This window comes from Eleutherodactylus coqui, chromosome 8 (genome assembly GCF_035609145.1).
Source record: "Eleutherodactylus coqui strain aEleCoq1 chromosome 8, aEleCoq1.hap1, whole genome shotgun sequence".
Taxonomy (NCBI): Eukaryota; Metazoa; Chordata; class Amphibia; order Anura; family Eleutherodactylidae; genus Eleutherodactylus; species Eleutherodactylus coqui.
Window position 1 is genome coordinate 168,381,116 of NC_089844.1, and position 23,260 is coordinate 168,404,375.

The window sequence follows — 23,260 nt, forward strand, 5'->3', positions numbered from 1 at the left end:
AGCTCATGGAAAGGAGTGAGCCCGGGGACTTGGGAGACTTTGGGATTTTTCTGAACAATGATTTATAACTTGGCCTGTCCGCCGCCAAGCTGTATATGGAACGGGCTTGGCAGCCAAGCCCTCGTTATACGCAGTGGCTGACAGCCGTCTACAACAGCCACAATCGGATCTAGCTCCAATCGAATCACAGCATGTTAGCTACTTAGATGTTGGGGCTAGTCCTGATCATTGGATCCTGAAGAGGCTTGTGATCTGATCATGGGGGAGCTAATGGATTACCATGACAGCTGTCCACCTACTGAAGGCTGCAGTGGATTAATGCAAAATATCTAATTTACTGCAGTGCCATAAACAGAACAATTGCAGTATATTCTACAAGCGATTGCAAGTTCAAGACCCCTAGTGGTACTACAGAGATGTAGAAATAACTTGAGAATCGCTCATGTGTATGACCCCATTTAAAAGCATACGGTTCATATTCGTGTGAGATTTGGCCGTCTCGCAATGCAAAAAATCTCGTGCAATTTTTCTCAGCTGTATTAAAAACTACCTTACAGCACTGAACAAGCTCGGTCAGCCACACTGTTTACAGGAGCACCGTCGGGGAAGAGAAAGGGCACCCTGTGTGTGTCAGGATGCCATGATGTGGGGGAAACCCAGGGATTCCCCCATGCTGACTGAGGAGTGTACTGGTGAAAGGGCCGCGGGCTGTCAAAGACCAGGATCAAAGTTGGACTTGTATACTGGAAGTTTGCACGGTCATCAGAATATTTTTCCCCAGAGTCGAATGCAAGGCCGACATTGTTCCCATTGCTGAGGAGCACGGGGTTAACATCTTGGAAGCTATTTCCAAATCTTATCTGAGTGAAGCCCGACTCTTGTCATAGTTGTTTCTTCTACATCGAAACTACATGACGCCATTTCTGGTGTTTAAGATGTCTGACCGCCTCCAGTTGTCCCAGGTGTGCAATGAGCTCTGCAGACATGATATGTCTGTGCTCTTGTTCTGCTCATGTAAAATGCTCAATAAAAATTATCTGATTTAAAAAAAAAAAAAAAAAAGTATATACCCCCAAGTGGCACCAATAGAAACCACAGACTACACTGCCATAAGTGAACCCACAGAGCGGCCCATTAACTTCAAATTTTTTAAAAGCTATTGGTCTCGGATTGGCGACACGGTAATTTTTATTGCGTTTTGTTAATAGTACAGTATAAAAAGGCATTGGTATCGCCGGAGTCCTGGAATACAGTTACCACCTCCTTCTTACCGAACGCGAATGCCTTAAAAACAAAACCCAAAGAACAAATGGGGCAATCCCTTTTTTTCTTTCTTTTTCCCCATTTTCCCCCACTTTTAACATTGTTGTTTTTTTCTAATACATTAAATGGTATTATTATAAAATACATCTTGTTCTGCAAAAAGGAAGCAAGTCCTTATTCCACTATGTCGCTGGAAGAATAAGAAGGCAAGGGCGAAAAATGACACAAAACAGGCTCGGAAGTGAAGGGGTTAACATTCTAAGTTCTTCTTTGTTTGCTCTTGTAGCTGAGAGGAAGCCGCCGCTGTTTAATATGAATGCTATGAGTGCCTTATATCACATCGCTCAGAACGAGTCTCCTGTCCTGCAGTCCAATCACTGGTGAGTACAACCCCCAGCGGGCCGTGGGCTCTGCCCGCAGTATATCACTCATATACAGTTTGTAGGTGCCGGGTGTCCAGTGGGATCCTCGGGACATTTTCTTACAGCCCAGAACTTGAGCATCTCTTCTTGCAGGTCTGAATATTTCCGAAACTTTGTGGATTCGTGTCTTCAGAAGATTCCCCAAGACAGACCGAGCTCTGATATTCTGCTTAAGGTCAGTGATGTTATCCTACGCAGACCATTACGGACAGACGACCCAGGCGCTTCATACTCTATATATTATGTGTGTCCTCTATTACAGCACCGCTTCCTGCAAAGGGAAAGGCCACAAACAGTCATCATGGAACTAATCCAGCGCACAAAGGACGCAGTGAGGGAGCTCGACAACCTGCAGTACCGCAAGATGAAGAAGATTCTCTTCCAGGACACCCAGAATGGGCCCAATACTGAGACCACTGAGGAGGAAGAGGTGAGAGCACTGCAGGGCATAAGTCTGGTCGTGTGGGTGCCATGTCCCCCTCTACTCATCACTGTGGGGTCCCCTCTCCCATCCTCAGTGACGTCGCATTGAATGGAATAGTGGCCACGCATGCACTGCCTCTCCATTTCGGTGGGGCGGACGGAAATAGCTGAGCACATCTACTCTGCTACCTCCAGCAGTCCCATTGAAAATGAATGAAGCTGCACCATTCAACTGTGACACTCGCTCCATTCAGTCTACTCCTCACTGCGGGAGGTATAGAGAGCCCACAGTGAGGTGGAGGGGGAACACTGATTAGGGTTTCACCCCTGAGACCCCACCGACCCCGGGATTGGGGGTCCAATCAGTTTTATCACTCATTCTAGGAGTGATAAGTTGATTTTGGTGTAATAGTTTGTAAGCTGAAACTAAGGGTCCTCTTACATATGACTTGTTACCGATGTGCTGATCAATAAGAACTGCACTCGTCTGTCTGTCCTTCACAATGGCCAATTCAGGTTCCTTTCATCATTGTTGGCAGTGCGTCCCTCCTTTACAGGGTGAGATGTGCCGCCAACAATGTTGTGTTTTTTCTGTGTAAAACGTGTTCATACAACGAACGAAGGTTTTCCCCGTTGATGGGGTGACCGGCAGCACATTCAGACAGGTCGATTATCGGCAGTCACGCGTTTTGGGCAAAAGTTCGTGACTGATAATTGGCCCATGTAACAGGTCATTAATTGTATTATCCAATCAATGTATGGAACCGCTCAGACTACAGTTGCGTCCAGCAAAGACATCATATGATATCCATCACATGGTGCCTTATTGTTTGGGCACATCATACACCATGTGAAGGCCCCTCCACTGGAGGTATGCCAGGAGTATGTGTCATGACTGCTTACATTGTCTTCCAGGAGTCGGAGCAGTTCCTTCACTGCACAGGTACAATTACCAGCATGGAGAGCAGTCAGTCTGTACCCAGCATGTCCATCAGTGCCAGCAGTCAGAGCAGCTCGGTGAACAGCCTGGCTGACGCCTCCGATGACAGCGGAGAAATGGCCATGATGCAAGAGGGAGAGCATACGGTGACCTCCAATAGCTCCGTCATACACCGCCTGCCGGTAAGTATCTGTTGTCAGAACTCCGCAATGGTCCTGAGGTCTTAGCACATAGATGGTACAATGCCTCTGTAGGGCCAACTATTGGAAGGTAGCTTCGCTGTAAGTCGGTGATTTTCCAAACAGGTCTTGCTGCATGACTAAGGATTAGAGATGAGCGAGCACGCTCGGTAAGGTCAGTTACTTGAGCGAGCCTCGCTCATCTTGAGTAACTGCCTTCTTCTCTGAGCATGCTCGCTCATCCCTACCAAGGATCTAAGTCAAACCAGCATCTTCTCCAAAACAAAAAAGTTCAGCTTGCATCCTTAGTCATGTTGCAAGGCCCTTTTGAAGGTTGGATATTGGCTTGCAGGGCAGCTACCTTCCAGTAGGTGGTGCTGCAGAGGTATTGTAGCATCTGCCATTGACCTACCTCATTTTCCAGGGAACGTTGCCTATAAAGTCTGATGCCCACTTGGTGCTCACCACGAGGAGTTACTTTATTCCCTCATGCCAATAGATGGAAATCTAGAGTCAGGGAGACTTGAAGGACTAAGTTCTGAGGATTCTTACAATTTGCTGCCCATTTCTGTGCAGCATGTGGCTCACCACCTGACCAGCAGCTCCATGACAGTCATGGGATGTAGTTATAACCACATCTGGAAAGCTGTGTTTGGTATAGCAGAGCAAAACTGAGGGAGGAAAGTTTTCGTTGTTGCCTGAGTGCAATGAGCAGTTTTTAAGTTTCCAACACTTGATATATGAGGGTGGAAAGGCAAACCTGTCCCCATTGAGTTGCAGCTGCCTCACATATACACCCACACCCGGCTCCCTCGCTGTTACTGCATTAACAGGTCGTTTTTCTTACCAGACTCACGACAACATCTACGATGATCCGTACCAACCTGAGATGGAGGCTCAGCAGTCATCCTCAGCCGCTCGGAGAAGGGCATACTGCCGCAATAGGGACCACTTTGCCACTATCCGCACAGCCTCGCTGGTGAGGGTCCCTCTATCATCTGGGACATGTTACTACCCTGGATGGCAAAGAGTTTCCGCATGCCTCTTATGTGGTTTCTCCACCTTTCACCTTAGGTGACGCGGCAGATCCAGGAACATGAGCAGGACTCGGCGTTACGGGAACAGATGTCTGGTTACAAGCGGATGCGCCGGCAGCACCAGAAGCAGCTCATGGCTCTGGAAAACAAGCTGAAATCAGAGCTGGATGAGCACCAGCAGCGTCTGGATAAGGAGCTCGAAGCACATAGGAGCAACTTTTCTGCTGAGACTGACAAACTGTCCAAGAAACACCAGGCAATATTTGAGAAGGAGGTAAAATCTGATGATGGCGCTCGTTAAAGGGGGTTCCCATTAATGACATTTATCCTTTGGCTGCTAGAAGTCCCCTGCAATCCCAAGACCGTTGCACTAGAATAGGCCCTGTGAATGGAGCAGTGGTGTGCATGTGTGACCACCGCTCCATTCACTTCTATGCGACAGACTGAAATCGATCTGCTCGGCAGTCTCCCTCTGTCACAGAAGTGAATGGGAAAGATGGTCACACGTGTTCACCGCTGCTCCATTCACATGGGGCCTTTGAGTGCATCAGCCTTGGGTCGCAGCGGTCAGACACTTATACCCTAGTCACAGGATGGGGGGATAAATGTCATAGTGGTAGAAGCCTTTTAAAGAAAGGCAGACACCAGTTTTATCATGTAGGCTCACCTTTGTCGGGTGCATGCATATTTTGGAAATGCACAGTAATTGCCGAATGCACTTGTGTTAAATGACTATCATTTATGAGCAGTGGGGGTCTAATAAGCAGAGATCTATATTCCTGGGGCTTCTTAATCAACGGACGCGAGAGGTCGATAGTTATGTCAGTACCCTGGCCTTTACTTTGCAGGCTAAGGCTGCCCTCACGGAAGAGAAGAAGTTTCAGCAGCATATCTTGGGCCAACAGAAGAAGGAGCTGACAAACCTGCTGGAGAGCCAGAAGCGACAGTACAAGATCCGCAAAGAGCAGCTGAAGGAGGTGAGGAGACGAGGGGGGGGGCTGAAGAGGGATCTGCTGCCGTCTTTGTCTGGATTTACCAATACTAATATACAGTATAGTAAACGTTCTCAAGTCCTGTAGTTTGTAAGGAAACGCTGGCACATTCACGTTAGCTCCATGTAAGCAATTAACATACATTAAAAAAAATATCTAAAAAATGCACGCCCTTCACGCACACGTTTATGAAACTTTCTTAAGTTCAACACTTTTCTTAGTGACAGCCAATATGCCTTTTTACTAACCTTGCTAATGGACTTTAAACCAGCACAAACAACTTCTCAAGGTGGGGGCTTGGCTGAGTACTGTCAGCCAGTTCCTGCTCTAACAGCCAGGAGAGGGGAGAAACCTCAGATCCTGGCAGTTTAACCCCTTACATGCCACATGACAGGAAGGGGGGCTTCCTGGCAACCTGCAGTGTGATGTCGACATACTAATAGGTTGCCAAGCAGCTGAATTGACGACAAAGGCCCCCGTGTCTGCCATGTAACTTGGCTTATTAGGCCCTGCCTCTGGCGGAGTCTAGTGGGCTGCTGTCATCTGCTTAGTAGAATGCATTACGGAAGTTATGCAGTGTACTATCCAAGTGATCTTGAAGTCTTCAGGGACCAAAAAGTAGTGTAAAAAAAAAAAAGTTCAATAAAGTTTTATTTCAAAGAAAAAAAAACCTTTAAAATGGCTGAAATGTCACAAAAAACAAATTTGAAAAGGAAGCGCAGAACTGTAATTACTGTTACTGACAATTGATAATTGCCAAATGGCGATTATTTTTTTGTGCACAGTGCACGTCGTAAAAACAGTTTTGAAATGCCCAAATTGCTATTTTTCTATTGTTCCCCTCCCAATCCAAAAGTCCCACATGTACCTCAATAGAAACTTCAACTCTTCCCGCAAAACGCACAAACTCACAATAGCTTTGTTACTGGAACAATAAAGGTGTTCTGGATCTTAGAATGCGGTGATGGGGGCGCAAATGTGCTTTAAAAACGTGTGTTTGTATTGTACAAAAGTAGTAAAAGGGAAAAAAAAGATTTATATAAATGTGATATTGCAGTAATCGGTGCTGATCCAGATAAGAAAATGATGTAGCTGCCCCTCTCTCGTAGCTGCCTCTCTCTCGTAGCTGCCCCTCTCTCGTAGCTGCCTCTCTCTCGTAGCTGCCCCTCTCTCGTAGCTGCCCCTCTCTCGTAGCTGCCTCTCTCTCGTAGCTGCCCCTCTCTCGTAGCTGCCCCTCTCTCGTAGCTGCCCTCTCTCTCGTAGCTGCCCCTCTCTCGTAGCTGCCCCTCTCTCGTAGCTGCCCCTCTCTCGTAGCTGCCCCTCTCTCGTAGCTGCCCTCTCTCTCGTAGCTGCCCCTCTCTCTCGTAGCTGCCCCTCTCTCTCGTAGCTGCCCCTCTCTCTCGTAGCTGCCCCTCTCTCTCTCGTAGCTGCCCCTCTCTCTCTCGTAGCTGCCCCTCTCTCTCTCGTAGCTGCCCCTCTCTCTCTCGTAGCTGCCCCTCTCTCTCGTAGCTGCCCCTCTCTCTCGTAGCTGCCCCTCTCTCTCGTAGCTGCCCCTCTCTCTCGTAGCTGCCCCTCTCTCTCGTAGCTGCCCCTCTCTCTCGTAGCTGCCCCTCTCTCTCGTAGCTGCCCCTCTCTCTCGTAGCTGCCCCTCTCTCTCGTAGCTGCCCCTCTCTCTCGTAGCTGCCCCTCTCTCTCGTAGCTGCCCCTCTCTCTCGTAGCTGCCCCTCTCTCTCGTAGCTGCCTCTGGGTAAAAAAAATATACATATTTTTTTTTTATAATGTGAACTCCGTAAAAGCAAAGCACACAAACGATGACCTTTCTGTGAGGGTTTCCACCTCCCTACCTCTCAAAAAAAAACAAAAAACAGCAAACTCTCATCTTGCGATGTTATGGCTCTTGCAATGCGACAATAAAAATAGTTTGATCCTTAAGGGGAAAAATAGGCCAGTCACTAAGGGGTTAATGAATTTCATCACCCCAAAAAAAGTTTGTTACATCCAGCTATACGTTTTCAGTTAACGGCAACGTTAAAGTATATCTGTATAAATAGATAATATAATTTGCTTTTCAATCCCACAGAAGAGAAGCATGGAGACCAATGCCATGCTAAATGTAGTCAAACATACTATGATTGCCTTTAGCCCACTGTAGCCTATGGGTCCATTAAGCGCTAGGGTTAACGAATCCATAGGCTATAAGTGGGTTTAATACATCAGATTTATTTTCTTTGTACATTTCACAAATGACGATATATGACCGTGTGGAAGGGCCCTGCCCACTAATGGGATGTTCTCACACATTAGAAATGCTGCAGGAAATCCACAGCACTTACAGTACAAGCACTGCAGATGGGATTTTAGAAATCGCATACACAGCGTATATGTACCTGCTCTGTGGAGCGTGTATGTACCTGCTCTGTGGAGCGTATATGTACCTGCTCTGTGGAGCGTGTATGTACCTGCTCTGTGGAGCGTGTATGTACCTGCTCTGTGGAGCGTGTATGTACCTGCTCTGTGGAGCGTGTATGTACCTGCTCTGTGGAGCGTGTATGTACCTGCTCTGTGGAGCGTGTATGTACCTGCTCTGTGGAGCGTGTATGTACCTGCTCTGTGGAGCGTGTATGTACCTGCTCTGTGGAGCGTGTATGTACCTGCTCTGTGGAGCGTGTATGTACCTGCTCTGTGGAGCGTGTATGTACCTGCTCTGTGGAGCGTGTATGTACCTGCTCTGTGGAGCGTGTATGTACCTGCTCTGTGGAGCGTGTATGTACCTGCTCTGTGGAGCGTGTATGTACCTGCTCTGTGGAGCGTGTATGTACCTGCTCTGTGGAGCGTGTATGTACCTGCTCTGTGGAGCGTGTATGTACCTGCTCTGTGGAGCGTGTATGTACCTGCTCTGTGGAGCGTGTATGTACCTGCTCTGTGGAGCGTGTATGTACCTGCTCTGTGGAGCGTGTATGTACCTGCTCTGTGGAGCGTGTATGTACCTGCTCTGTGGAGCGTATATGTACCTGCTCTGTGGAGCGTGTATGTAGCTGCTCTGTGGAGCGTGTATGTACCTGCTCTGTGGAGCGTGTATGTACCTGCTCTGTGGAGCGTGTATGTACCTGCTCTGTGGAGCGTGTATGTACCTGCTCTGTGGAGCGTGTATGTACCTGCTCTGTGGAGCGTGTATGTACCTGCTCTGTGGAGCGTGTATGTACCTGCTCTGTGGAGCGTGTATGTAGCTGCTCTGTGGAGCGTGTATGTAGCTGCTCTGTGGAGCGTGTATGTAGCTGCTCTGTGGAGCGTGTATGTAGCTGCTCTGTGGAGCGTGTATGTAGCTGCTCTGTGGAGCGTGTATGTAGCTGCTCTGTGGAGCGTGTATGTAGCTGCTCTGTGGAGCGTGTATGTAGCTGCTCTGTGGAGCGTGTATGTAGCTGCTCTGTGGAGCGTGTATGTACCTGCTCTGTGGAGCGTGTATGTAGCTGCTCTGTGGAGCGTGTATGTAGCTGCTCTGTGGAGCGTGTATGTAGCTGCTCTGTGGAGCGTGTATGTAGCTGCTCTGTGGAGCGTGTATGTAGCTGCTCTGTGGAGCGTGTATGTAGCTGCTCTGTGGAGCGTGTATGTAGCTGCTCTGTGGAGCGTGTATGTAGCTGCTCTGTGGAGCGTGTATGTAGCTGCTCTGTGGAGCGTGTATGTACCTGCTCTGTGGAGCGTGTATGTAGCTGCTCTGTGGAGCGTGTGTGTACCTGCTCTGTGGAGCGTGTGTGTACCTGCTCTGTGGAGCGTGTGTGTACCTGCTCTGTGGAGCGTGTGTGTACCTGCTCTGTGGAGCGTGTGTGTACCTGCTCTGTGGAGCGTGTGTGTACCTGCTCTGTGGAGCGTGTGTGTAGCTGCTCTGTGGAGCGTGTGTGTAGCTGCTCTGTGGAGCGTGTGTGTACCTGCTCTGTGGAGCGTGTGTGTAGCTGCTCTGTGGAGCGTGTGTGTACCTGCTCTGTGGAGCGTGTATGTACCTGCTCTGTGGAGCGTGTATGTAGCTGCTCTGTGGAGCGTGTGTGTAGCTGCTCTGTGGAGCGTGTGTGTACCTGCTCTGTGGAGCGTGTGTGTACCTGCTCTGTGGAGCGTGTGTGTACCTGCTCTGTGGAGCGTGTGTGTACCTGCTCTGTGGAGCGTGTGTGTACCTGCTCTGTGGAGCGTGTGTGTACCTGCTCTGTGGAGCGTGTGTGTAGCTGCTCTGTGGAGCGTGTGTGTACCTGCTCTGTGGAGCGTGTGTGTACCTGCTCTGTGGAGCGTGTGTGTACCTGCTCTGTGGAGCGTGTGTGTACCTGCTCTGTGGAGCGTGTGTGTACCTGCTCTGTGGAGCGTGTGTGTACCTGCTCTGTGGAGCGTGTGTGTAGCTGCTCTGTGGAGCGTGTGTGTAGCTGCTCTGTGGAGCGTGTGTGTAGCTGCTCTGTGGAGCGTGTGTGTAGCTGCTCTGTGGAGCGTGTGTGTAGCTGCTCTGTGGAGCGTGTGTGTAGCTGCTCTGTGGAGCGTGTGTGTAGCTGCTCTGTGGAGCGTGTGTGTAGCTGCTCTGTGGAGCGTGTGTGTAGCTGCTCTGTGGAGCGTGTGTGTAGCTGCTCTGTGGAGCGTGTGTGTAGCTGCTCTGTGGAGCGTGTGTGTAGCTGCTCTGTGGAGCGTGTGTGTAGCTGCTCTGTGGAGCGTGTGTGTAGCTGCTCTGTGGAGCGTGTGTGTAGCTGCTCTGTGGAGCGTGTGTGTAGCTGCTCTGTGGAGCGTGTGTGTAGCTGCTCTGTGGAGCGTGTGTGTAGCTGCTCTGTGGAGCGTGTGTGTAGCTGCTCTGTGGAGCGTGTGTGTAGCTGCTCTGTGGAGCGTGTGTGTAGCTGCTCTGTGGAGCGTGTGTGTAGCTGCTCTGTGGAGCGTGTGTGTAGCTGCTCTGTGGAGCGTGTGTGTAGCTGCTCTGTGGAGCGTGTGTGTAGCTGCTCTGTGGAGCGTGTGTGTAGCTGCTCTGTGGAGCGTGTGTGTAGCTGCTCTGTGGAGCGTGTGTGTAGCTGCTCTGTGGAGCGTGTGTGTAGCTGCTCTGTGGAGCGTGTGTGTAGCTGCTCTGTGGAGCGTGTGTGTAGCTGCTCTGTGGAGCGTGTGTGTACCTGCTCTGTGGAGCGTGTGTGTACCTGCTCTGTGGAGCGTGTGTGTACCTGCTCTGTGGAGCGTGTGTGTACCTGCTCTGTGGAGCGTGTGTGTACCTGCTCTGTGGAGCGTGTGTGTACCTGCTCTGTGGAGCGTGTGTGTACCTGCTCTGTGGAGCGTGTGTGTACCTGCTCTGTGGAGCGTGTGTGTACCTGCTCTGTGGAGCGTGTGTGTAGCTGCTCTGTGGAGCGTGTGTGTAGCTGCTCTGTGGAGCGTGTGTGTAGCTGCTCTGTGGAGCGTGTGTGTAGCTGCTCTGTGGAGCGTGTGTGTAGCTGCTCTGTGGAGCGTGTGTGTAGCTGCTCTGTGGAGCGTGTATGTACCTGCTCTGTGGAGCGTGTATGTAGCTGCTCTGTGGAGCGTGTATGTAGCTGCTCTGTGGAGCGTGTATGTAGCTGCTCTGTGGAGCGTGTATGTAGCTGCTCTGTGGAGCGTGTATGTAGCTGCTCTGTGGAGCGTGTATGTACCTGCTCTGTGGAGCGTGTATGTACCTGCTCTGTGGAGCGTGTATGTACCTGCTCTGTGGAGCGTGTATGTAGCTGCTCTGTGGAGCGTGTATGTACCTGCTCTGTGGAGCGTGTATGTAGCTGCTCTGTGGAGCGTGTATGTAGCTGCTCTGTGGAGCGTGTATGTAGCTGCTCTGTGGAGCGTGTATGTAGCTGCTCTGTGGAGCGTGTATGTACCTGCTCTGTGGAGCGTGTATGTAGCTGCTCTGTGGAGCGTGTATGTAGCTGCTCTGTGGAGCGTGTATGTAGCTGCTCTGTGGTAAATGCGCAGCGTGTCGCTTTATGCTGCAGATCCTCTCTGGCTTCATATCCGTTTTTCCACGGTGGATTTGCGATGGATTTTGTGCTGCAGAGAATCTTCAGCGTGTGAACATCCCTGAGTAACCCGCGCTCGTCTGCACCTCTGGGGCTGTGTACTGTTATGGCACCACTATGAAACCTTGGTTCAGACCCGTTATTAAGATACGTTTGCTAATTACTTGTGTTGCACTTGCAGGAGCTGCAGGAAAACCAGAGCACCCCAAAGCGGGAGAAGCAGGAATGGCTGCTCCGCCAGAAGGAGAGCATGCAGCACTACCAGGCTGAGGAAGAGGCCAATCTGTTACGCCGGCAGCGCCAATACTTCGAGCTCCAGTGTCGGCAGTACAAACGCAAGATGCTTCTGGCACGGCACAATCTGGATCAGGACCTTCTGAGAGAGGTGAGCGCACTGATCTTGTGTAATGTAGTTATTGTGAGACGTCGGCCGTGCCGCTGCAGTAGTACTCGCCATGACTGATCTTGGATAAGGTAGTTATTGTGAGACGTCGGCCGTGCCGCTGCAGTAGTACTCGCCATGACTGATCTTGGATAAGGTAGTTATTGTGAGACGTCGGCCGTGCCGCTGCAGTAGTACTCGCCATGACTGATCTTGGATAAGGTAGTTATTGTGAGGCGTCGGCCGTGCCGCTGCAGTAGTACTCGCCATGACTGATCTTGGATAAGGTAGTTATTGTGAGACGTCGGCCGTGCCGCTGCAGTAGTACTCGCCATGACTGATCTTGGATAAGGTAGTCATTGTGAGGCGTCGGCCGTGCCGCTGCAGTAGTACTCGCCATGACTGATCTTGGATAAGGTAGTTATTGTAAGACGTCGGCCGTGCCGCTGCAGTAGTACTCGCCATGACTGATCTTGGATAAGGTAGTTATTGTGAGGCGTCGGCCGTGCCGCTGCAGTAGTACTCGCCATGACTGATCTTGGATAAGGTAGTTATTGTGAGACGTCGGCCGTGCCGCTGCAGTAGTACTCGCCATGACTGATCTTGGATAAGGTAGTTATTGTGAGACGTCGGCCGTGCCGCTGCAGTAGTACTCGCCATGACTGATCTTGGATAAGGTAGTTATTGTGAGACGTCGGCCGTGCCGCTGCAGTAGTACTCGCCATGACTGATCTTGGATAAGGTAGTTATTGTGAGACGTCGGCCGTGCCGCTGCAGTAGTACTCGCCATGACTGATCTTGGATAAGGTAGTCATTGTGAGACGTCGGCCGTGCCGCTGCAGTAGTACTCGCCATGACTGATCTTGGATAAGGTAGTTATTGTAAGACGTCGGCCGTGCCGCTGCAGTAGTACTCGCCATGACTGATCTTGGATAAGGTAGTCATTGTGAGACGTCGGCTGGGCCGGTGCAGTAGTACTCGCCATGACTGATCTTGGATAAGGTAGTTATTGTGAGACGTCGGCCGTGCCGCTGCAGTAGTACTCGCCATGATTAATCTTGCATAAGGTAGTTATTGTGAGACGTCTGTTGGCCGGTGCAGTAGTACTCGCCATGACTGATCTTGGATAAGGTAGTTATTGTGAGATGTCGGCCGTGCCGCTGCAGTAGTACTCGCCATGACTGATCTTGGATAAGGTAGTTATTGTGAGATGTCGGCCGTGCCGCTGCAGTAGTACTCGCCATGACTGATCTTGGATAAGGTAGTCATTGTGAGACGTCGGCTGGGCCGGTGCAGTGGAACTTACGACTGCGTTCTCTTCTCCTAGGAGCTGAACAAGAAGCAAACACAACGGGACTTGGAATGCGCCATGCTTCTGCGGCAACACGAGTGCACCCAAGAGCTGGAGTTTCGGCACCTGCAAATGCTGCAGCATACCCGCAGCGAGCTCATCCGTCTGCAGCATCAGACAGAGCTGGGAAACCAGTTGGAATACAACAAGCGTCGAGAACAAGAACTACGTCAGAAACACGCCGCTGAAGTTCGGCAGCAGCCCAAGAGCCTCAAAGTAAGGCCTGGGGAGGAGGAGGAGGAGGAGGAGGAGATGATAGAGGAGGGGGTAGAGGAAGGCCGTTTCAGCCTCTGCAGCTCTGAGGATGAGGAGGAAGCGGCAGACTTGGGGGTAGCCATAGAGCGCAGCGAGGCTGATGGCTGTCCAGATCAGGACGCTCCTTACTTTGAGCTGTCGTCAGCATGGGTGCCAGAGGCGGAGGTTCCTGTCTGCCCTGCACCGTCACAGGTTTCCTCCTCCCTACCCAGTCATGCCATCTGTGGTGCGCTGACTCTTCTGGCAGCCGCCCGACCTTTCTGTCCTTGGTCGCTGCTTCCCCTGCTGCTGGCTCTCCTTACCCTCTGGAGACCGGGACCACTTCTGGATTCTGTGCTAGTGGCCTTAGAGACCCTTGGAGCGAGTCTCCTGTGTGGGTACATCCTGCTATGCTGTGTCTTCACTCTCAGCCCCACAACCTTCATATTGCTGGCCCAGAGCTGGGGGGCGCTGGCCACACTGGCCATGAGCTATAGACTTCGATTATACTACGTGCCCGTCCTGGCAATAGCCATGGGGGTTTTCACATCACCCGGGATTTTCCTTTCCATCTTTCTGGCCGCTGGCTCCTTGGGCAGGCCAGTCGGCCAGTGGCTTAAAGGATGGCCAAAAAGATCCCGCAAGCTGTGGCTCCGGGCATTACTGCGGCTGCCAAAGCCTCTGTTCCGGGTTCTTCAGCGCTGTGGGGCTGCGGGTGAGGGAGGGCTGTTCTACCTCTTCCCAAAAACCTATAAGGGCGGCTTCCGGAGCCGGATTCCTGTGCTTGCTAACCGCTCCTTTGCAGAGAACAGCAACCACAAGCCCTCGTGGTGGAAGAGGCTCACAAAGGCCCCCTTCCAGATAGCAAGGACACTAAATGATGGCCTCGCACGAGGCGTCCGCCGGCTCTGCACAGTCCTCCCTCCGGTAGCCCTCGCGTATATGACAAAAATGAAGCTCTTAAGGGAAGAGAAACCCAGCCGGATCCCCAGACTGATGAGCCGAGAGCAAAGGCGGAGGGAGGCTGCAAAACTACGGGAACAGCGGGGGCCCCTCTTGGGAAGGTCAGTGGGAAGGGCCAGCACAGCCAAGCGAACAAACCTAAAACCATGGCGCTGAAAGACTTACCACCGCGCCGATATGAAGTGCCTTACTGTATGAACTGAAGGAGACCGTGTTACGTGGAAATGACGTCAGACCGCAGGAAGCGTTTTGCACTATTTTATCATATCTTTGCACATGATTTCTTACGGTTGGAGGTAAGTGCTGCTGCACTTATTGCCCAATAGGTGGCAGTATTGCTGCCTCATTAGCCTGCTGATGTGACCGGCACCTTTCACTAAATGTGGTTACCCCAGCAAAGTGGGAGCCGGCGTTGTAATAGTCCGGAGGGGTCATTTCCACGTAGTAAACTTTTATTAGGACCTTATTGCGGGATCAACCACTTCGGGGCGGCATGAAGGGTTTGTTTTGTTTTTTGGTTTTTTTCTATTTTTTTTTTCGAGGGCTCGTGCTGGTCTCTGTGGCAGGGAAGAGGTTAACCATTCCGTACCCGTCTGTTTCCATTCCTGCGGTCAGTACCATAGCATAGCTCATGGCCGCCTCCACCCGGGCCCTCCTGTGTCTTGTCACAGGCCATTTGTGCTGGAAAGTGTAATTCATGCAATGAACAAGCCTGCGGATAAGTATACCATACAAGAACGCCCAGCGTGTGCGGCCAGTTGGGGCTAGAGAGACACGCTTCTATCTGAGCTACCTGGCTGCAGGTGGGCGCAGGGCAATGTGCCATGTAATGGACTGTACTCTTGGCTGCTGGTGACATCTTGTGGCTGTTTTGTGTAGTGCACACTGTATTGTTTTGTGCACTTTTGGTGACAACTAGTGGCTCTTGCATGTATTATCTCTCTAGAGTTTGCCCTTTAGCAGTTGGGGTGCCAGGTTACATGTGGGTTCTTGCCTTTGAGCCAGCTGAGAAGTAGCCAATTAGCCGCTTTCTTTGCCTGAGACCAGCCTTCCCCCAAACTCAGGACGAGAAAAGAAAAAAAAACAAACAAAACAAAACGCCCTTTTTTTGCGCTCGTCACCCTTTAATTTGGTCATAATATTTCTGTATCATTTTTTATTTATTTCCTCCCTTTTCTGCACGTTGTAAAGAAATAAAAAATGGCTGCTGACAGTTCTGTTTTATCAGCGCAAACATTTCTATAGAATGTTTAACCCTTGTGCTTCCTGTGCGGAGAGGCAGCGAGGGGTTAAACCTATTTATTCCTCCATCTTTTTGTTCCCCTCCGGTGTACAGAAGTCATTTATGTTCCTTTTTTTTTGTGTTTTTTAATTTTTTATTTTTTTTTATTTTTTTCGTTTTGTGTTTTGTTTGTAATAAAGCAGAACTGAAAATCATCCCGTTTGTGTCATTTCTTTCCATCGTAAACCATTTGTCATCGTGTCCGGAGTTCTTGTTTGCACCTACAAGGTGAAAGGCTGTGTCTTGTAGGTAGAGAAAGGGCTAATGGCGCCGGCAGCGGCTGCTAGGACTTAACATGCGGGGTCTTGTTATATGGGCACCCACTGTCTTCGTCCCGCAACGTCCAGTCTGACCGTTCTGTAACTAGGGGTATACTCTGTAGCACATGGCTAATGGCCGCCTAACAGCTGTGGGTCCTTAAAGGGGTTGTCTCGCGGCAGCAAGTGGGGTTATACACTTCTGTATGGCCATATTAATGCACTTTGTAATATACATCGTGCATTAAATATGAGCCATACAGAAGTTATTCACTTACCTTCCCTGCGCTGGCGTCCCCGTCTCCATGGCTCCATCTAACTTCCGCGTCTAAACGCCCGATTAGACGCGCTTGCGCAGAAGGGTCTTCTGCCTTCGGGTCTGTTCGGCAGCAGCAGCGTTCTGGCTCCGCCCCTTCTATGCGTCATCACGTAGCTCCGCCCCGTCACGTGTGCCGATTCCAGCCTCCTGGTTGGCTGGAATCGGCACACGTGACGGGGCGGAGCTACGCGATGACGCGTAGGAGGGAGCGGAGCCAGAACGCCGCTCGTGCCAGACCGAGCCGAAGGCAGAAGACCCTTCTGCGCAAGCGCGTCTAATCGGGCGTTTAGACGCGGAAGTTAGATGGAGCCATGGAGACGGGGACGCCAGCGCAGGGAAGGTAAGTGAATAACTTCTGTATGGCTCATATTTAATGCACGATGTATATTACAAAGTGCATTAATATGGCCATACAGAAGTGTATAACCCCACTTGCTGCCGCGAGACAACCCCTTTAAAGGGGTTGTTCAGGTCTGAACCATTGATGGTTTGTTCTCATGATCGGCGGTCTGCTTCAGGATACCCAGCGTTCAGCTATTCGGTGGTCTGCTGTCTGCAGAGCCGGATGCTGACCGCTCTGTACATATTGCAGCAACCCAGGTTTGTATAGAAGACTCCATTCCCCTTGACTTCAGTGCAATACCAGCCCAGGCCACTGCAATGTGGATGGAGCTATTTGCATCCTGTGCTGTATATGCTGACATCAGACCCTCTGAACAGCTGATCACCAGAGGTCCTGAGTGGCGGACGCCCCAATCAACTATTGATTACCTATCCTGAGGGGAAGGTCATTTGATGGGCCGGGTCTGGTCAACCCCATTTTAATACCTGAATTCACTCATTCGTTATTGATGATGTACCGGTGTTCAAGGGGCAAAAAGTCTACAGGAAACCATGGCAGAGCTGAGAACTTCATTTATTGTCTTACCTTTCTACATATAAGGCCATAATTATCCAGCGTTGCCTTCACGGCTCCTATTCTCCAGTACAAGCAGAACCGCGTGGCACCAGCAGCCGTAGACGGTCAGCATCCGAACCAAGATGCATAAATCCTTCCCAAGTTATTTTAGTTGGATCGTAGAGCCCGCTGTCCTACTACCCTGAATCAGTTGGAGGCTCGGGTCCAAAAGAGGTGTCCGTTCATGCTAGGGCTCGTTCGTGAGCGTGGTGGATGGGCCCGCATGTTTTGATCAAAATGTGTCCTGGGAGTCTTGTATTTGGTGAGGTTGGTATGTGGGGATTTATGCACTTGTGCTGGACTGTTGCATGTGTATGAGTGCGGCTGCCACGTGTCTCTGCTGTATTGTCACAGCCGTTTATATGTGCCCCTATGCATTGATTGGTTGGACGTGCAGGCCTTGTGGTTTTTGGTTCCTATTCTTCAGTCCTATCCAGAGCTGCATTCATAATACCAATTCTGAGGTCGTAGCCAGAGCACCATTCACAATACCTATGTACAATCACATCCAGAGCTGCATTCACAATTCTTATTCTCCAGTCCTAGCCAGAGCTGCACTCATGGTTCCTGCTCTCCAGGGACCTGCAGAGCTGCATTCACAATACCTATGTACAGTCACATCCAGAGCTGCATGCATATGTGTACTGGCTGCCACAAGCCATTTAGTAGCCCTATGCGCTGGCGCACTCCAGATCCCATAATGCATTGCACACATTGTCGCAGAGGAGACCATTATGAGGTGCTTGGTGTACACCCGACATCGTTTACTATAGCCTAGCATTATCTGAGATCTCTGGTAACAGAACGCTGGTGAGATTGTGCCTGCAGCTCTGGATGTGACTGGAGTATAAACCAGGAAAAAGACTAAGTAAAGATCAGGCTTCCCAGAAGGTTCTGTACCCCCCCCCCCCCCATCACCCCAAGAGCCACCAGTGGACCCCATTAACCCTGCGTAGTCTGGTACAGCTTCCACATGTGCAGGTTTTCACTGGTTGCTCTGTGTTTAGAGCATCCTGCTGCGCTGCATTGTAGGAGATGTGGGGTTCAGGCCAAGCATTATACAGTGAGGAGTAGCTCTATCCAGGCTGTGGCATCATGGGGTCGGTGGGACACGGGGAGGGGAGCGGGGGACATTACTATTTTATGCATTGACCTTTGGTTGCTCAGGAGGGATTGATTATATCTTCTCTTCATCTCTATCCTTTCCTCTTTGTCCTCCCATCATGCATTGGGTTTGCCCCTCTCATCCTCTCCTGTCTCTCTCCCTCACCCCCCCCCCCATCCCCATTGCATTTCTATCTCTAGTCCAAGGAGTTGCAAATAAAGCGTCAGTTCCAAGACACGTGCAAGATCCAGACGCGGCAGTACAAGGCGCTGCGCAACCACCTCCTGGAGACCACGCCCAAGAGCGAGCACAAGAGCATCCTGAAGAGGCTGAAGGACGAGCAGACCCGCAAGCTGGCCATCTTGGCGGAGCAGTATGACCACAGCATCAACGAGATGCTCTCCACCCAAGCCGTACGTCCCAAGTATTTAATGTGGCTCCACTCTCAGCGTGCCTGCAGTTTAATGGCATGCTGGGGCTTGTAGTTGACAGCTGAGCTAGGGCCGCAGGTGAGGATGCTTTATAGGGAGGCACAGCTGCTATGTAACATAGCCATTTAAAGGGGCTTTTTGCCCTTTCTTCAACTGATGACCTATCTTCTGGATTGGCCATCAGTATTTCATGGATGGGGGTCTGACACTTGGGACCCCCCACCCCCATCAGCTGAGCGTCCGGCTCTCCATCATCAGTGGGCAAAAGGAAGTGGGGACCCGCACTGCTACTCCACTTCCTGGGAGTAGCCTAGGACATCGGTAACAGGAAGGGGAGCAGCGCAGCGTTCTCATTGATTTCAGTGGGAGTGAAACCAGTGCCCCCCCCCCTGCTGTCAGCTGATGACAAAGTCTGTCCGCTGTACTGGATAGTGGGTCAGAAGATCAGCTGATGGATGGGGATCCCAAGTGATGGACCCCCCCCCCCCCCCTCCCCCTCCATCAACTGCTGATGATCTGGGCTGGCTATATTTTACATAGAGTTGTATACATAAAGCTGTATGGCACGCTTTCCATAGTGTTGCTATGGAAAGCGCAGCCCCCTGTCCACGAATAGCGATTCTCCGCTCATGTTATTCAAATCGCGGCTTGCCAAGATTCTACGCGGTAGGTCTATCTGTCAGATAGGCTCACCGCAGAGAACTGACAGGTCTCCCCCCTCATCCCCCACGGCGAATATCGCTAGCACGGCGCAACGGCCGTGGACAGGGGGCCTAAAGGTGAATGAAGGAGTGGAGTAAGAGAAGAGTTCGATCGGGGGATGTGATGGGCCTCCCTAAAGAGCTGTTAAGTCGCTTAAAACTGGGCTTTGAGGATTACAGGAAATCTGTTGCAGCCCTCACTGAGAGCACCATAAAGTAGTGCCTGTCACACTGATTGTGGTGATATGTCTGCTGAGTAGATCTGTGCAGGAGTTTGGGAGAAACTTTCATTTTATCAGTAGCAGCCAGACACAGAACTAGTCCTGCATATGCTTTTCTTTAGTTTTTTTCCCCCATTTAGTTTTATTTAACACAATTGTGGTCTCGATTTATGTTCAAGGGTGGAGGTAAGAATGGGGGTCTAAAATTGATAACCTCAAACCAAAAACTCGTTACATAAGGGCAGTCCTATATCAGTCCTGCATATTCATGAGCTGTAGCCACACCCACCCAGCCCTCCAGCCAATGATTGGCAGCTCTCTCTATGCACAGTAATAGGCAGACAGCAGTCAGTCAGTGCCTGCAGCTCATAAATATCCAGGACTACCTTAAAGGGGTTCTGACATGAATAATTTTTTTATGCTTTAGCAGCCATTGTCCCCTGGTGTGCCTAATGGACCCAGGGAACCCATGGTTTAATGGCTGCTAAAGCATAAAAAGATAACACTTACCTTGTCTTCTGTTGTTGTTGACATCGGGGGGTCAGCTCCCGGCAGGCAGTCTTCTTCCTCCAGCAGCCGCGCCGCTCCGGGATCGCGCGCATGCGCAGTAGAGAGGTGCCCTCTGACAGGAGTCAGGACGGGCTGCGTCTCCACTGCGCATGCGCAGCACTCCGGAGTTCAGCCGGACGGACGGGCCGCCCACAGCAAGCACTGCTTGTGACGTGCTTGCTGTGAGCGGTCCGTCCGTTGACCTCGGAAGTGCCTGACGGACGGAGCAGAGCCAGGAAGCGGTCTTTTTGACCGCTCCTGCTCTGCTTTAAAGGCACAGAAGATGATGCCGGCTGGAGGGGACATGCCTGGCGATCGGGCCAGGCCAGGCAAGGTGAGTACAATTTTTTTTTCTTCATGTCAGAACCCCTTTAAGTAGTCCTCTATGCATCTGCTTCTATTGAGAAAATGCAAGTTTCTCCAGAACTCCTGCACAGACCCACACAGCAGACCGATCACTGCAGTCAGTGTGACTGTCTGAACCTTGTGCTGCCGTCAGCGAGGGGTGCAAAAATCTGGGGTCAGGATCTCTTTAGCTTAATTGTTTGGGGTAGTTCATTTCAGAGAACTGATGCAGCTTGGGAGAAGTCTTATAAACTGGAGGAGGAGGTTTGGATGATAGAGGATCATTAGCAGAATGTAGAGTGCGGGCAGAGTGGTAGACAGATGTGGGAGAACATATAGGGCGGTGCAGCACTGTGGAGAGCTTTATGGGTGGGAGGGAGAAGTGTAAATTGTATGTAGTAGAGGGGCACCAGGGTACAGACTGGCACAGGGTGGAGTTATCCGGGTAGAGACTGGCACAGGGTGGAGTTATCCGGGTAGAGACTGGCACAGGGTGGAGTTATCCGGGTAGAGACTGGCACAGGGTGGAGTTATCCGGGTAGAGACTGGCACAGGGTGGAGTTATCCGGGTAGAGACTGGCACAGGGTGGAGTTATCCGGGTAGAGACTGGCACAGGGTGGAGTTATCCGGGTAGAGACTGGCTCAGGGTGGAGTTATCCGCGTAGAGACTGGCTCAGGGTGGAGTTATCCGCGTAGAGACTGGCTCAGGGTGGAGTTATCCGCGTAGAGACTGGCTCAGGGTGGAGTTATCCGCGTAGAGACTGGCTCAGGGTGGAGTTATCCGCGTAGAGACTGGCTCAGGGTGGAGTTATCCGCGTAGAGACTGGCACAGGGTGGAGTTATCCGCGTAGAGACTGGCACAGGGTGGAGTTATCCGCGTAGAGACTGGCACAGGGTGGAGTTATCCGCGTAGAGACTGGCTCAGGGTGGAGTTATCCGCGTAGAGACTGGCTCAGGGTGGAGTTATCCGCGTAGAGACTGGCTCAGGGTGGAGTTATCCGCGTAGAGACTGGCTCAGGGTGGAGTTATCCGCGTAGAGACTGGCACAGGGTGGAGTTATCCGCGTAGAGACTGGCACAGGGTGGAGTTATCAGCGTAGAGACTGGCACAGGGTAGACTCGTCCGTGTAGGATAATATGGGCCTGTTTGCTGCATTCAGGATAGATTAGAGATTTTAGTATGCAAAACAGCGATCAGTAGAGAGTTACAGTAATCAAGGCGAGAATGGATCGGGCCAACGCTGGGGTGGATTCTGGAGATGTTCCTGGGCTTCTGTAGGCCTTCTCTGTAAGCACAGGACTGTCCGTTGGAGTGTGATGGGTTTGGTGACTATTTCTCCGATCTCTGGTGCTCCTCCACGATATCGGTATCCTGTGACAATGACCCTCTTTTATCTTTAGCTACGGCTGGATGAGACGCAAGAGTCAGAATACCAGGAGCTGCGTATCCAGCTGCAGAAAGAACTGGAACTGCTGAATGCCTATCAGAGTAAGATCAAGATCCACACCGAGGCGCAGCACGAGCGCGAGATCAAAGAGCTGGAGCAACGCGTTTCCATCCGCCGGGCACTGCTGGAGCAGAGGGTGAGCCCTGGGCAACTGGAATGGGTGATATGTAGGCTGGGCAGTTGGCTGTAGATCGGGTGCGTTGACTCATCTCTAAGGGTCACTGGTATCTGAACGACCCAGAACCGGAGAGGTTGGGGTTAACCCCTAAACAGTAGGAATAAAACAATTAACCCTTCACTACTTTAGACCTCTAGGGGGGAAAAAGATGATGTATTAACTTCTAAATGTAAGGGGGGAGAGGAGGCCAGGAAAATATCTGCGTGCACGGGACCCATTGCACCGCACAACGCCTGTACTTGCAAATGAGCCAACATACAAATGGTAGGTTGAAAATTCCAAACTTTATTGCATGCGAATTAAAATGACCAACATATCATACAGGCAGCATCCACATATCAGACAGACACGTAGAGAATTAACAGCAGAAACATACACATGGTCGATCTAGTCTGCCCTTAGAGGATTTCTATATGTTATCCCGGCAGCTGGACATCATTTGTTGATTTTCCAACCACATCCGCTGGAAGTTGGTTCTGAGCATTTACTGCTCCTTCAGTAATATAGCATTTTCTGACATTGCTTCTGATCTCCCCGCAACTAAATTTAAAGGTTTTTCCATTAGGTCCCCCTCTCTCTTCTCTCCTCCTGTAACATATATATAAAGGTCTCCATCATGTCCTCCTCTTCCTTCTCTCCTCTTGTAACATATATAAAGGTTCTCATCATGTCCTCCTCTCCCTTCTCTCCTCCTATAACATATATAAAGGTTTCCATCATGTCCCTCCTCTCCCTTCTTTCCTCCTATAACATATATAAAGGTTTCCATCATGTCCTTCTCTCCCTTCACTCCTCCTGTAACATATATAAAGGTTTCCATCATGTCCTCCTCTCCCTTCTCTCCTCCTGTAACATATATAAAGGTTCTCATCATGTCCTCCTCTCCCTTCTCTCCTCCTGTAACATATATAAAGGTTTCCATCATGTCTCCCTCTCCCTTCTCTCCTCCTGTAACATACATAAAGGTTTCCATCATGTCCTCCTCTCCCTTCTCTCCTCCTGTAACATATATAAAGGTTTCCATCATGTCCTCCTCTCCCTTCTCTCCTCATGTAACATATATAAAGGTTTCCATCATGTCCTCCTCTCCCTTCTCTCCTCATGTAACATATATAAAGGTTTCCATCATGTCCTCCTCTCCCTTCTCTCCTCATGTAACATATATAAAGGTTTCCATCATGTCCTCCTCTCCCTTCTCTCCTCCTGTAACATATATAAAGGTTTCCATCATGTCCCTCCTCTCCCTTCTTTCCTCCTATAACATATATAAAGGTTTCCATCATGTCCTCCTCTCCCTTC

General features: G+C 50.6%; 1 protein-coding gene across 2 annotated transcripts in view; it reads left to right on the forward strand.

Annotated features, from left to right (window-relative positions):
- Positions 1–23,260, forward strand: part of TAOK2 (TAO kinase 2) — a 49,086-nt gene that overhangs the window by 20,970 nt on the left and 4,856 nt on the right. Inside the window, exons 9-19 of one of the 2 annotated variants that reach the window (XM_066576906.1) lie at positions 1,550–1,643; positions 1,779–1,860; positions 1,948–2,115; positions 3,024–3,230; positions 4,078–4,206; positions 4,302–4,538; positions 5,113–5,241; positions 11,419–11,622; positions 12,947–13,186; positions 18,289–18,501; positions 21,737–21,919. In XM_066576906.1, coding sequence (XP_066433003.1) covers positions 1,550–1,643; positions 1,779–1,860; positions 1,948–2,115; positions 3,024–3,230; positions 4,078–4,206; positions 4,302–4,538; positions 5,113–5,241; positions 11,419–11,622; positions 12,947–13,186; positions 18,289–18,501; positions 21,737–21,919 — 1,886 coding nt within the window. Of the gene's footprint in view, positions 1–1,549; positions 1,644–1,778; positions 1,861–1,947; positions 2,116–3,023; positions 3,231–4,077; positions 4,207–4,301; positions 4,539–5,112; positions 5,242–11,418; positions 11,623–12,946; positions 15,605–18,288; positions 18,502–21,736; positions 21,920–23,260 lie in introns of those variants that run through there. The other variant, XM_066576905.1, reaches the window with a different exon arrangement.